Here is a 16,170-nt window from a genome sequence, read left to right as displayed (position 1 = left end):
ATCAATATAATAGGAACTAATATCACTTTCATCACTTGACGACATTCTAATTCACTGAAACCCATTATAAATAATATAATTATTAAAAATAGGATGTATTATATTAAAAAAAAATGTTAGCATTATATATATAAAATATTAGCTTACCAAATTGAATACTTTTAGAAATATGAATTTTTAAAATATCCGTTTTGGAAAAATCTGAAAAAAAATCCAAAAATACGAATAAAAATCTCAATATGGCGAATTTTAACGAGTATTTTTTTTTAAATGTTAAATATACATCATTTAAACATGTGTAACAATGAAATAAATCCATTTTAAAGGTGGGTTAAATTTTGTACTATTGTGCAAAATTTTGAAAAAATTGGTGGGTTATATTTAAGCCTAGCATGAATGTAAGAGTTAATTAAACCTCTTAAGGACACGGTGTTAAACAATGCTTAGCTGGTCAGCTAACATATACTTTGGTGTGATTTATCCACTTCTAATTTACAAATGGATAGGGATGCTGCTGATGTGTCACGCTCCGTCGATTCTTTACCTTTGAGCAATGACATATAACCAGTGGCGTAGCTAGATTTATCCATAGGGGGGTTTATAATTTTTTTTGGGGGGCTTCACACCCAAAAACCCCTCCCTCCGGCCTAAGGCTGGGTCCCTAAAAAAATATTATACAACATTAATTTTTTGAGTTATATCTTTATTAAAGTTAGCTGAACAATTGGAAATACTAATTCTAAAATTTGCCAATATTTTGTGCTTTATTAATGTCTAACCACTTAAGTAGCCAGCATAAATGAAAAAATATGAAAAACAAAATTTTGGCCAAATTTATGATTAATAGGCGACTGAAAGCGTTATTCTGAAAATTTTATCAATTTTTAGTGTTCAATTGTAAATTAAATCCATTCAGTGTAGAAAGAACAAAAATTCGCCCCGCAAACCACCAATTTTTATGACCACTCAATATATATTATTCTTTGTTAAATATAATTATTTTAATTAAATTTTTGCATATAACAAAATTTTACAGAGAATTCAATTATAGATTTTATTTATTATTAAAATACTTTAGTATAAATAACATCCCAATTTAATGTTAATATAATATAAAATAAATTTCAAAATGTAAAAATTTTATAAAATTTATTGTAAATAACTGTATTTTAAAAAAAATATAATTACAATAAAATATAAGTATTTCTTGTTAATAACGGTTTTAAAATAAATATAATTGAACTTATAATTAATACAAATGATTATATTATCAAAATATAAATAACTCTTATTGCAATGCAATACTTTTATTAAAAATCAGAGACCTGCAGAGGCACCATTTGCACGGCCCGGCCCGGCCCGGCCTGGTTTTAAATTTTTTAGGCCCGGCCCGGCCCGGATAAATTTTAAAAAAATTTAAAGCTTGGCCCGGATATTTTTAAAAAAAATTTCAGGCCCGGCTCGGAATTTTTTAAAATTATATTCGAGCTGGTATATAAAAAAATTCACCTATGAGGTATTTTACCAAATTTTTCAGCGAGTATTATCGCTTATTATTTAAAAAATACATGAAAAAAGCTAATATTTTGAGAATATTATATTGAATTTATAAAAATTATAAAACTGTTATTTATAAAAATGGATATTTTGAGCATATAACTAAATTTTTTGCATTTACTATAAAAATAAAACTAATATTCATAAAAATGGTAATAATATTTTGAGCATATACTATATTTTATATTGCATTTAAAAAAAATAAAACTAATATTTAATTTATAAAAATGGAAAATATTTTGAGAACATAATATATTGTATTTAATTTACAATTTAATTTATAAAATAAAAATAAATCGCTATTTAAAAAAATGCATGTATAATAAATAGTATTTTGAAAATATAATCTAATTGCACAATATTTATATAATTTATTTTATAATTTTTAAATATTTTATATTACATTTATAGGTTGGTTTTTCAGGTGTAAAAAAAATTATTAATTTTCATGGATTTACCATCACATTTATGTCTTTTTAGATGTGATGTACCATGTTTATAATTATAAGATAATATACTTGAACAATTCTTACATTGTACGTAGCCAATGTTTTTTTTATTTTCATCTTTGATGAAGTTAAATTTAGCCCATATTTCAGATTTTAAATTATTATTTGTATTTATAAAAGAATAAATATTATATTTAATTTTATTAATTATATCATTAGTATTTTGTGCCATGATATTCCTTTATTTGATTGTTTTGGTAAATATTCTAAAAATTTAGATATGAATTATAAAAAATATATTATTAATACTTGAATATTGGGGCTTATTTAAGATATTCCTTTATTTGATTGTTTTGGTAAAATATGTTGTAAAAATTTAGATATGAATTATAAAAAAATATATTAATACTTTGAATAAATTTGCAGGAAATTAATAATTAGATCGATCTGTAGGTGTTAGGTGTGTTAACCATTACCCAATATTATATTAATCATAACTATAATATAATATAATCTTATAACCATTAACTCATAATGTTAAAATTTTTATAAAAAATATTAAGCCCGGCCCGGATATATTTAAAAAAATTTTTTTTAGGCCCGGCCCGGCCCGGGTTTATTTAAAAAATTTAGGCCGGGCCGGGTATAGGGCCGGGCCGGGCTTAGATAAAAAATATATAAATATTATAACTAAGAATTTATTATAATTAAGTTTTGCATATAAAAATTTTAAGACTAAGAACATATTATGATCATATTGAAGTTTTATGATTTGAATTTATAAAGAGAGATCTACTTTTCTCCGAGATGAATAATCTCCTTATAAATATTTAATAGGGCTAATCCATTTAAACGGTTTTCACCGATGCTATTTCTTAAGTAAGTTTTTAACCGAAGTTGAAAAAGAACTTTCATTAGTGCATGTACCAATGGATAAGATAAATAAAAGAACAATGTTTTGATATTAGGCAGGGAATCTAAAGTGCAATTACACATGGAAAAGCCTACAAAGCATTATTTCTATGTTCTGTCAAGATTTTTATATAAAAAATTCGACATCACAAAGTAATCCCTATAAATCATCAGAGTAAATTCTGAGATTTTTTTAATATCCTCTCGCGTTTCAAGTTTAATCAACAATTCAGACTCCACCGGCAAAAGAAAATAAAAGTTTGCTGTTTATTTTTACCAAATTAAACGATTTTTCTTTTAATTAAAAATTATAAAAAATTAATTAAAATTTTTAAAACTATCTAATTTGTTTAGCAATATAAATTATATTATTAAATTTATAATTGTTTTTCAAAAAATATCTTTCGAGATATGCAGATCATATTTATTCTCCATCCTCGGCTCTATTAAGTGTTGTTAAGTGAATAACGGCTAACTCAATATTTTATCCAGAAATATATTATGCAAACCTAGAGCTCATAGATGGCACATAGTATTGAACATCTATTGGCAAAATCTCGACGCTTAGGCAATATTTTCTTGGCTATAATATTGAGTTAGCCCTTTTTAAAAATAGGCAAATTGAGCCGTTTAACAAAACTAGCTCCACTATGCCAGAAAATATTTACAATATTTCTTTATAGCTCCCCGCCCCCACTTGTTATTCAATATTTTAGTTCATATAATTTTTAATTTAAACCATGTGATCAATTAGAATTAATTCTTATTTGTTTTTCTTAAATATATTTCATTTTGATATCGTACATATTTTTTATTTCCGTTTTATAAAAAAAACTATTCGCAATAAAAATAAAAAAATTTTTGGAGGTTATGGAGGAAGGGGGGTCACACTAACCTCTGTCCATTGGGAATGGATAAATAAGGCCACAAATAGTTAGAAACTTATCCAAGCATGTTAAATAAATGTCTTTTTAGAAATAAGTAATTTCGATGCTATGGCTATCAGGTTAAGCTTAAACATATATTTACCTTACAACTGTAAAAGATATGGGATAATGGTTTAGTTGATTCTAAAGCTAGACATCCAATTTCCAATCCATTGTCTTGTTAAAATAAATTTATAAAATAATCCAAAATTCATTATTCCAATCCGATGTTCCTTTACATCTCAAACACACATCTGTATTAGGACTTTATATGTATATATATATTTATTTTCGCCTTATCTATTAACTATGATCTATTCGGTATAGCGGTAAAAAGAGAAATCTCAAAAATATTCACGCCTAGCCAACAACAATATATTTATACCCATCGGAGTATCAATAAACTGTTCATGTGGGAAATAGGCGAAATCCCTAATCAAATGAATTAGCCAAAAGAGTCCTAAAACAACAATCTCGAGGATCCTTTTGATCAAAGAAAAAAATCAGTTTTGAAATTTTACCTTACAATTTTTTAACGATTCATGGGCGTCACCAGAGAAAGAACTATTTTTTATAAATAGTTTACATGTCATTTTTAATTGATATTATATAATACCAATTGTTAAATTAATCCTTTCGCGTCCGACTTTTGTCCCTCCATGAATTTTTTTTAAGGGGTATATATTATAGACACAAATTACCTTCTATCAAAAGATATTCAATGATTCCAATTGTCATCAAGGGGCAAAATGCAAGTTCATTTTAAAAAAATTTAATTTCACATGAAATGACATAACAATTTCGCTGTTTATTTAAGCATAAATAAAATTACATTTTTTGCAAATAATTTTTAAATAGGCTTCTACGCAATACTTGCACCTTTGCTTAATGGTTACGCGCATTGAACAATGACCTACTTGGTCATATCTTATATTCGATATGTGTGCAATATTGATACCTTTTCTTCTTTTTATAATTATGCTGAAAGGTCTTCCGGTCTTCTTAGTATTATCTTTTTCCGCTAGCATCAACCCTTTTGCTATCTGAGATTTAGATATCAGCAATGTCATAATTTATATTATTTAATGCTTTCATATGGCGTCTATAAAGGAGACAGATATTTATTACACAAGAAATCCAATAAATAAAAAACCATTCTCATATAATATCGTTTCCATTTAATATCTGTCCGATATAACTGTAATATCTACTCTATCCATTCCCTCATTATGAAGATCGATATCCCCACTAATACCTAAACATGATCTTATGACATTATATACTTCCCCTGGTATATTTCAAAACCATACATAAACATAAACCCGGAAGAGCCATAGAGAGCAAACACTTTTAACCCACATTTATGGGGATTCGATTTAAATTGTCCTAATTTAGAGCGTCTCTTGAGGGGAATTATAAATTCGTCTACAGCTAGCTTTACTTTAAGTTGAATTATTTTTTTAATTGGCATACGAAGGGTTAAATTTTAAATAATATGTTGTACCCTTTATCTTCCCTATACCATATCTTTCTTATTATTATTAAAAAATTTCCGAATCAAAAGTAAACGATTGCTGGACATAGTTTCCGCTACTTGTGGAAGAGATGTTTCAACCGACCAATACTGTTGTATAGAAGGCATCTTAACTAAAATAGTATAAAGTGTACTCTAATAAATTTTCAATATCATCGCTATCTGTTTTTATGATCTATCACAACATAACATTAGAAGGTTTGTTTCCAATATAAAATTGCTAATTATCTGGGTGTACAAAAATTACGAAATTAGGTAAAAAGAGTTGAATTCTGTTTAGGAATTTCCAACATAGAAATAAACTTTGTATTCATGCTTCCGATGTCTTTTTTGGACCAATCAATATATTTTATTTTAGTTATAGAAGTATCTTAGATTATATCTTCCAATAAAACCTAGTTCCTTTGTAATATAAGATGATGTCGGCAAATCATCTGCTAGAAAAGGATAATAATTTCTTCTAAGTCTGAGCTCTCTATATTAGCCTCAGATATATCGCCCACGGGGATAAATGTAGTCATATCTAAATGCATATTGATATAAAAGGCAACTCATATCATATGTTATTTATACAAAATACCTAATTAGAATCTCTCTTTATATCCAAATAAACATTATATAATCAATATATGCAACTATTATCAAAATATAATCTAATCTAATTACCCCCTCCCCGTTTCCTCAACCCTAAATCTAAATATCCTAAATAATTTGTCTAAAATTTCCATTTATTGATGAAAATATTTTTTAGTGCATGGGAAATGACCATTGATACCAAATGGCATTATGCTCAATCCAGCACCTAAGATGATAATTTTTAAATAAATATATTAATATGGTTACTTATATTTTTAGCAAGTTTGATAACCAGGAATGTGAATTAAAATTTTGGCTCGAAAATGGTATGAAAACATTGATTTTTTATAATTATAATATAATATAATAACATATGAAACAAAGTGAGTTAATTATAAAATACGAAATAGAAAATATCAAAAATTAAAAATATGATTTAAGAAGTTATCAGAGGCCATTTTTAATGCATATAATATACAATTGAAAAATTATAATTCCAAAAGTTATCCATGGGCGCGAAAGGGTCAATAATACACTAATGCGCTGAAAATCTAAGTTACGTTATCTTAAAAAAAGTAACTTTGTTATACTACTCGTTACCTTCCAGAGATAACAAGGTTATTTATAGCATTAGAGGTAATCAAAAATATTAAAAAAATTTAATTGAAAACAAATAATTTTTATTGATATTGCAAATCATCATTCTAAATAAAAAGAAAATATTAGAGGTTAAAATTAATATTTTGTAAATTCAATAGAAAACTTTCTGAGGCCCCCAAATCTTTAAATATAAATCCCATCATCATCCCAAAATAAACAAAATTGTGTTAATAAAATAAAATATTACATTAAATGTGAAACGAAAAATATCTAAGATTTATACACAAAAAAGCATGGAGGATTCACTAAAATTTCAAGGATATTAAAATAAAGAATAGAATAAAATAAAATTTAAATATCTTTATAAACATTTAAGAAGATTAAAACATACAAATATATAAAAATTGTTAAAATTATAATATAAATATTACACACTTTATATATAATAATTTCCTAGAGCCATTCCTTGCCCTGTCCTGCGAGCGCCGATTAAAAATTAAAATTTTACGTTAAAATAAACAATTTAAACAAATAATTGATACCAATCGTTACCATAATTCAATAAAGCCTTTTGGGTTTCACCACCGCTATATTTGCTTATATCTTCTTCTATTGTCTTTTTGGTTACCCTCTGATATTGATCGAAAAACATCCTCAATTGATTGAAATTCCATTTAGATAAAATGGTGATTAGTTCATTCGCATGAGTACCAAAATATTTTGATATACCTCCACTTTTAAGTTTCTGCAATATTAAAATAATGTTGTATTTTAGTTATGAATTTCAATTTAAGTCTTAAAATCATAGTTTTAAAATGTGAAGGCTGTTCGGAATTACTCCTTGTCTGAAGCCTCGACGTCCCTATACTAAATTATTATGAATAATAGAATGTAAAAGTTGAATTACAGTAAAATTATTTAAGAAGTTCTTTTTCATTTAAAATTATAATTATATTATAGGAATGTAAAAAAACGTAAAAACAAAGGCAAAACTAATTTTTTTTTCAAATCTAAAAAAGGGTGAGGAGCAGGGTTGCCATGTCTCCCCCCATCAGTGGGAGTCTCCCACAATTTTTTAGTTTACCCACATACATCTCACTCCCACAAAACTCCCACAATTAGAAATCACCCACAAAAAGCTCCCACAATTTTTTAATTTCTCCCACAATTTTTTTTTAGCATTTTAATGTTTTTAATATATAAATAATAATTTTGAGAGACAGTATTTGATTATTTTTATATTTTTAAAATAAATTTTAAATATTTATTCGAAAAATATGTCTAGTTCTTTTATTTTATTTTTCCGCTCTAAAATATATTTTTTATAAAATTCTCCCACTCGATATTTTCAAAATTTTTGTGTTAGAAAGAATAGAAGTTAGAACAGTATGTATAATTATTATAAATATATTGTAAATTGCTTAATATATTTTATATCGTTATCTAGAATTGCAGTGCTCCACTCGCCATTTTCAAAATTTTTGTGTTAGAAGAATAGAACTTTTAGAAGTGGATATTATATCCCACATACCAAACAGATTTAAGTAATAAAATGTTCTATTTTGCTAAAAAAAAATTTCGAGGATGAAATGTCAGAAGCATATTTGGGATTAGTTTCACATGTAGGAAATATACTTCATGTAGTTAATATTCAGTTGCAATCAGAAGATTCTTTAATGATAAAGATTCACAAAATCATGCTACAGCTCTGTTCATCTCTACAGTTAAAAATAGATAATAAATATAATTAACGTATTTTTAGATGAAGCAAATATTTTTATTAAGACAATTTTGGAATATTTACAATCAAGATTTGATTTTAATAACTCTATTTACAAGTGTATAAATATTATGACCTTGGAACAGAAACCATCATTTGATGGTTTTTGTAATTTAATAAATATATTAAAATTACCGATAGACATTGAAGCCTTGTTTGAAGAGATTGTAATTTTTCCATTTTTTATGATTTGCCAGAATACTTAAAGTTAGATGGTATAAAAGCAGAGGAGAAATGGGTAGAATTTTTTCGTAATAACGATAAATCCCCATGCTTGGAAAAAATTTGCGAGTATGTTTTCTCCTTACCTCATTCTAATGCCTCATCGGAGCGCATTTTTAGCCTGATGAGGACTGCCTGGAGAAAGAAGAGAAATCGAATTGCTTTAACAACATTAGAGGCAATGGTTAAACAAAATTATAAAATGTCGTGCCAGGAATTTTATAAATATCTTAATAACGACGGTAAACGTTTAGTTCCATTATTTAAATCTCAAATAAAATATAATTAACTATAACTATTTGACTTTCTATATTTTATAAATCTTATTTATACATTTGCATAAAATCAAATAAATTTATTTTTTACATTGTAAAATTAATATTTTGAATATTTTGGCAAATCATAAAAATAAAGAAGCATTACAATCTCCTCAAACATGACATCATATTAAATCTTATTAATAATTATCCGATAATAGTAATAATATTCTTACTTTGGTATTTCTGCAGCATAATTTAGTGAACCTTTATTAAATTATATTCTTCTGATTGCAACTGCATATTAACAGCATATAGTAGATTTCCTATATGTAAAATTCCTAAATATACTTCTGCCATTTATTTTTGAAAATTTTTTTCAAAATATTAGGACAGCTTTTATAATCTATTTATTTTTTAAAGGTTTGTAAAATTTTAAAATTCTACGATGGCGTGTATTAGGAGGAACCTGTCAACCAATATTATGCTGACTCAATTCTGTAAATACACTCTGGTTTTTGCCAAATTCACTGAGGAATTATCAGATCAGAAAGCTGCTATGCAATTCATTGGTAATGCCAAATCTGCCATATTTATAAGGTTAGCTATGTCTTTGGATATTTCATATCTGGAGAAAATTTTTTTAATAGTTTTATTGAAATGACATTAATTTTGTTGAAATAGGGGAGGATCAAGGGAAATGTTTTGATATCTCCTTATTAGATGCAGAATTGCATATGTTTGCACATCTTTCAAATCGTCAAGAATTGACCTTCTGGATTTATAACCTAAAACATTGATGATAGTCTTGCTCATTTGTGTTCTACAAAGTATACTTTTCATTTATATTAGTCCTTAAATATTATGGGGAAAGATTCTACCAACATTGTGATGTTAAGTAGCTCTCTGAATGTTGTACTGCATGATAGGTATTTACCATTTCCGCAACTGTAGTTGCATCTGTATAATTTCTTATTTTTGAAGAATATTTTTGTTTTGCAATAGATGTTGATAGACTGCCCTGTACTAATTTATGCTTTGAAGATTTTTGATGCCTCAAAATATCATATTCCCTTCCCCCATTGTATTAACTAAATACTGTAGAACAACTTCCCGGCACTGATTATAATTATTTTTTACATTGTAAATTTAAAATTGTTTGTTTTTTTATAAAATCTTATTTATACATTAGCATAAAATATATTTTTTTACATTGTAAAATTACAATTTTTTAATAAAATTTTATCTTGTTTACATTCTTTTGTATTTAAAAAAGATCGTTGGTTATTATTTTTAAACAAAATTAATATATTATAATAAATCAATATGTTATTTTAATAATAAAGATAGTATTTAAGAAATTTTGTGTCGTACTATAATTACCTATTTTGAAAAATAGTTGCGTATTTTATTTTGGAAAATAGTTACCTATTTATTTTGAAAAAGAGTTGGATATTTTATTTTGAAAAATAGTTGGCTATTTTATTTTGAAGAATAGTTGGCTATTTTATTTTGAAAAATAGTTGGCTATTTTATTTTGAAAAATAGTTGGCTATTTTATTTTGAAAAATAATTACCTATTTTATTTTGGAAAATATTTTTTTTTTAGCAATTTTCATATTTCTCTCACAATTTTTATATTACTCCCACCAGAGACCTGCAGATGTACTATTTGCACGGCTCGGCCCGGTTTTAAATTTTTTAGCCCGGATATTTTTTAAAAAAATTTTTTACAGCCCGGATTTAAAAATATAAGGCCCGGCCCGGATATTTTTTAAAAAAAATTTTTACGGCCCGGCCCATCCCGGATTTAAAAATTTAAAGCCCGGCCCGGATATTTTTAAAAAAAATTTTTACGGCCCGGCCCATCCCGGATTTAAAAATTTAAGGCCCGGCCCGGATATTTTTTAAAAAAAATTTTTACGGCCCGGCCCATCCCGGATTTAAAAATTTAAGGCCCATCCCGGATATTTTTAAAAAAAAATTTTTACGGCCCGGCCCATCCCGGATTTAAAAATTTAAGGCCCGGCCCGGATATTTTTTAAAAAAAATTTTTACGGCCCGGCCCATCCCGGATTTAAAAATTTAAGGCCCATCCCGGATATTTTTAAAAAAAAATTTTTACGGCCCGGCCCATCCCGGATTTAAAAATTTAAGGCCCGGCCCGGATATTTTTTAAAAAAAAACTTCAGGCCCGGCTCGGAATTTTTTAAAATTATATTCGACCTGGTATATACAAAAATTCACCTATGAGGTATTTTACGATATTTTTCAGCGAGTATTATCGCTTATTATTAAAAAAATACATGTAAAAAGCTAATATTTTGAGAATATTATATTGAATTTATAAAAATTATAAAACTGTTATTTATAAAAATGAATATTTTGAGCATATACTATATTTTATATTGCATTTATAAAAATAAAACTAATATTTAATTTATAAAAATGTAAAATATTTTGAGAATATAATATATTGTATTTAATTTACTATTTAATTTATAAAATAAAAATAAATCGCTATTTAAAAAAATGCATGTATAATAAATAGTATTTTGAAAATATAATCTAATTGCACAATATTAATATAATTTATTTTATAATATAAATTTTTAACAAAAGAAGATAATTGTATTATATAATATTGTAAAAAAAAATAATGAAAAATGTTGGATTAAAAACTTTCATGACTCAAGGTAAATATAATAAATGCTATAAATATTTGACAGTTTGCAAAGTAAAAAACCAGCATGATTGACGAAACCCTATACTCAAGAAAGATATTAAAAATTCACAAATTATCTTGAAGAAAGAGAAGCATATCTACCTTTTCAGGTTGAAGATTACTTCTTCTTTCTTCAAGAATTCTCGTAGTGGAAAAATTCCGCTCACAGCTTGCACTTGAAGCAGGAATTGATGAGCCGCCCAACACTCTAACAAATTATCCACCTTAAATGTTTCATCTATTTTTTTATTTATCTAATTATAATATTCATCATCGGGTATTGACATATTAACAGAATTACCATCGCCCCATTTGTCATAAAACGATTCAGTTTGTTTAACAACAGTCGTAATACTGGTCGATGGTATTTCATTTAATTCCTGAGCCTCTTGTAATTTAATATAATCTTTTATATAGTTTTCCGTCATCTTGCGATCTGTCCTGACTACATATGTAATTGCTTGAATTTGGGACAGAGAAAAAGAGAAATAAAATGATACTTATGTAAAACAAATTTTTCAATTAAAAAATGCTTTATATTAAGTAAAATCAATTTTATTTCTCCTTTTTCGCTTTGAAAGGTATTACAAACTTCAAGAAGTGATATTCCTTTATTTGATTGTTTTGGTAAAATATATTCTAAAAATTTAGATATGAATTATAAAAAAATATATTAATAATACTTGAATATTGGGGCTTATTTAAGATATTCCTTTATTTGATTGTTTTGGTAAAACATGTTGTAAAAATTTAGATATGAATTATAAAAAAATATATTAATACTTTGAATAAATTTGCAGGAAATTAATAATTAGATCGATCTGTGGGTGTTAGGTAGTGTTAACCATCGCCCAATATTATATTAATCATAACTATAATATAATATAATCTTATAACCATTAACTCATAATGTAAAAATTTTTATAAAAAATATTAAGGCCCGGCCCGGATATATTAAAAAAAAAATTTTTTAGGCCCGGCTCGGCCCGGATATGTTTAAAAAAAAATTTTTTAGGCCCCGCCCGGGTATATTTAAAAAATTTAAAATACGGCCGGGCCGGGTTTAGGGCCGGGCCTGCAGTTCTCTGACTCCCACAAAATACCGAATTTCTCCCACAATTTTAAAATTTTGACCTGGCAACTCTGGTGAGGAGGGAAGGGGAAATCAAGCTTTAATGCATTTTAATAAAAAAAAATTTTAATATGAAAGTAAGATTGTTTTAACACAATTTACTAAATTTTAACTAAACAATTGTAGATATCTCCTCGTTAACTTATTAGTCAATATTATATTTCACTCTTTTGCATTTATATCCCCCCCCCCCCAATGGCAATTAATTAAACTAGATTATTTAATATGAAACGATACACATGTTTAAATATACTATAAAAGGGGGTAAACAAAATAAGATTTTATTTTTAATAGAATAAAGATTGAAATTAAATATGGACAAGCAATTAATTAAGAAGATTAATAGTTGATTAATCATTATAAAAATATATATAATTTGTGATGAAAACTGAATTTTTTTTTATTTTCTTTGAGAATGCTCAAGTAAGATATTTGATTAAATTTCATTTAAAATTCTAAATCATTTTTTGTAAAAAGTTTTTTTAATATTTGAAAATATTTTAGAAAATCTTAAATGTAATCTATTTTGTATATCCATTTATTTCGATAAAAATATGATAACACTATAAACTTTTATAATAATTTCGATAAAATAATTAATACATAAAAAATATAATTATAATTTATCAAAATATTCCATTGTTCCACGAATTTGATGTTGGTACCTTTTTTAAATTAAAAGAGTTAATATTATAATTATTAATACAAAACGATTATAAAAGATTACCTAATTAATCAGTTGCCCGCGATAACCCAACTCCAAATAGCTTTGCATGTGATTGTAGAAGTTAGTGAAAGCATAAGGAATGAATCCGTGTAAGAGTTGAATAATATTCCTAACAATTTTATCTCTTGAATTAGGGCGGGGATTGATTGCTCTAAATTTATTTTTCAAAACTCCAAAAAAATTTTCAATGGGATTTAACTGAGGTGAAAATAAGGTGGTAGGTATTCAATCCTACCTTTATAAGAATCGATAAGATGGCTTCTATGGATAGATGCATTATCCATTACAATGATTGCATCTGGTGGTAGGATACTAATAAGCTCCGTCATAGAATCACGGAATAATAGCCCATTATAAGCTCCGTCTATTATTTTATAATAAATTACTCCTCCAATTCCGATTGTACAAAGGATACTTACATTTTTACCCTTAGAGGATGGGATTTTTATTATTGGACAGACATTGTATGGTGCCCAGGCGTAGATTGGTACAACATGCAAGTTTATTCCAGTCTCATCTAAGAAATATAAATTTTCTCTTGGGATATTTAAGATCTTTGCACAATAAATTTGATGAATAATTGGGAGTTTTCATTTAAATTGGAAAAATTAGTATTACTATTTGATAATAAAGATTCTATATTAAACATTTTTTTTTATTATTTAAGAAAAATTAAAAATAATTACTAATATGTAAGTATTTTAATTTTTTATTTTTGAATTAAATTTTACAGTGAAACGATACACATGTTTAAATATACTATAAAAGGGGGTAAACAAAATAAGATTTTATTTTTAATAGAATAAAGATTGAAATTAAATATGGACAAGCAATTAATTAAGAAGATTAATAGTTGATTAATCATTATAAAAAAAATGTGTTAAAATTTAATTCAAAATAAAAAATTAAAATACTTACATATTAATTATTTTTAATTTTTCTTAAATAATAAAAAAAAATGTTTAATATAGAATCTTTATTATCCAATAGTAATACTAATTTTTCCAATTTAAATGAAAACTCCCAATCTTCGTCGAGAATTCAAAGACCAAAAAGAATACACAAATATTGGAATAAAGAAAAATTAGATATAGTTACCAAAATGTTATCAATGCCGGAAAAACAACAAATGAAAATAAAAGAGCAAAATATGTCGAAATGTCTACTGCATCTGTTCACAAATTTAGACGGGATACATTCCCAGAAATAAATGGAGATCCTTTTAAAGGAATATAATATTCAAAAAAGAGGAAGTAAAAAGAAAGATTCTTCCATTATTGAAAGAAGTATCATAAGCCTATTAATGGATAATAACACTTTGACTATTCAGGAGATAATAGAAAAGTTACCTCCTGGTAGTCCAAAAACAAAAACCACAATTAGTAAATATATTAAAAATATTGGTTGGTCTAAAAAAAGGGCTGGCAAGGAGCCTGATAGAAGAAATACTCCCGGGGCTATTAATATTCGTCAAATTTATTGTGCAAAGATCTTAAATATCCCAAGAGAAAATTTATATTTCTTAGATGAGACTGGAATAAACTTGCATGTTGTACCAATCTACGCCTGGGCGCCATACAATGTCCGTCCAATAATAAAAATCCCATCCTCTAAGGGCAAAAATGTAAGTATCCTTTGTACAATCGGAATTGGAGGGGTAATTCATTATAAAATAATAGACGGAGCTTATAATGGGCTATTATTCCGTGATTCTATGACGGAGCTTATTATAGTATCCTACCACCAGATGCAATCATTGTAATGGATAATGCATCTATCCATAGAAGCCATCTTATCGATTCTTATAAAGGTAGGATTGAATACCTACCACCTTATTCACCTCAGTTAAATCCCATTGAAAATTTTTTTGGAGTTTTGAAAAATAAATTTAGAGCAATCAATCCCCGCCCTAATTCAAGAGATGAAATTGTTAGGAATATTATTCAACTCTTACACGGATTTATTCCTTATGATTTCACTAACTTTTACAATCACATGCAAAGCTATTTGGAGTTGGGTTATCGCGGGCAACTGATTAATTAGGTAATCTTTATAATCGATTTGTATTAATAATTATAATATTAACTCTTTTAATTTCTAAAAAGGTACCAACATCAATGGAACAATAGAATATTTTGATAAATTATAATTATATTTTTTATGTATTAATTATTTTATCGAAATTATTATAAAAGTTTATAGTGTTATCATATTTTTATCGAAATAAATGGATATACAAAATAGATTACATTTAAGAAATTCTAAAATATTAAAAAGACTTTTTACAAAAAATGATTTAGAATTTTAAATGAAATTTAATCAAATATCTTACTTGAGCATTCTCAAAGAAAATAAAAAAAAAATTCATTTTTCATCATAAATTACACATTTTTTTTATAATGATTAATCAACTATTAATCTTCTTAATTAATTGCTTGTCCATATTTAATTTCAATCTTTATTCTATTAAAAATAAAATCTTATTTTGTTTACCCCCTTTTATAGTATATTTAAACATGTGTATCGTTTCACTGTAACACATTTTTTTATAATGATTACAACTATATTAATCTTCTTAATTAATTGCTTGTCCATATTTAATTTCAATCTTTATTCTATTAAAAATAAAATCTTATTTTGTTTACCCCCTTTTATAGTATATTTAAACATGTGTATCGTTTCACTGTAATATGATCTATTCAACTTTTATTACAAAGCAGAAATATAAGAATTTAATTTAACAATACCCATCAACTTTGTCATTTGTATATTA

The 16,170-nt window shown here is 26.1% G+C and overlaps 1 protein-coding gene across 2 annotated transcripts in view; it reads right to left on the bottom strand.

The window, feature by feature from the left end:
- The window catches only part of LOC135923747 (annexin A4-like), a 34,194-nt gene that overhangs the window by 4,543 nt on the left and 13,481 nt on the right, over window positions 1–16,170 (bottom strand). For both annotated transcript variants that reach the window (XM_065458667.1, XM_065458668.1), the window contains exon 8: window positions 7,107–7,299. In XM_065458667.1, the coding sequence (XP_065314739.1) occupies window positions 7,107–7,299 (193 nt within the window). The remainder of the gene's footprint in view (window positions 1–7,106; window positions 7,300–16,170) is intronic.

Source organism: Gordionus sp. m RMFG-2023, chromosome 2 (assembly GCF_954871325.1).
Source record: "Gordionus sp. m RMFG-2023 chromosome 2, tfGorSpeb1-WG-v2, whole genome shotgun sequence".
NCBI lineage: Eukaryota > Metazoa > Nematomorpha > Gordioida > Chordodea > Parachordodidae > Gordionus > Gordionus sp. m RMFG-2023.
Note: the sequence above shows the minus strand (reverse complement) of the source record. Positions and strands in the feature narration are given on the sequence as shown.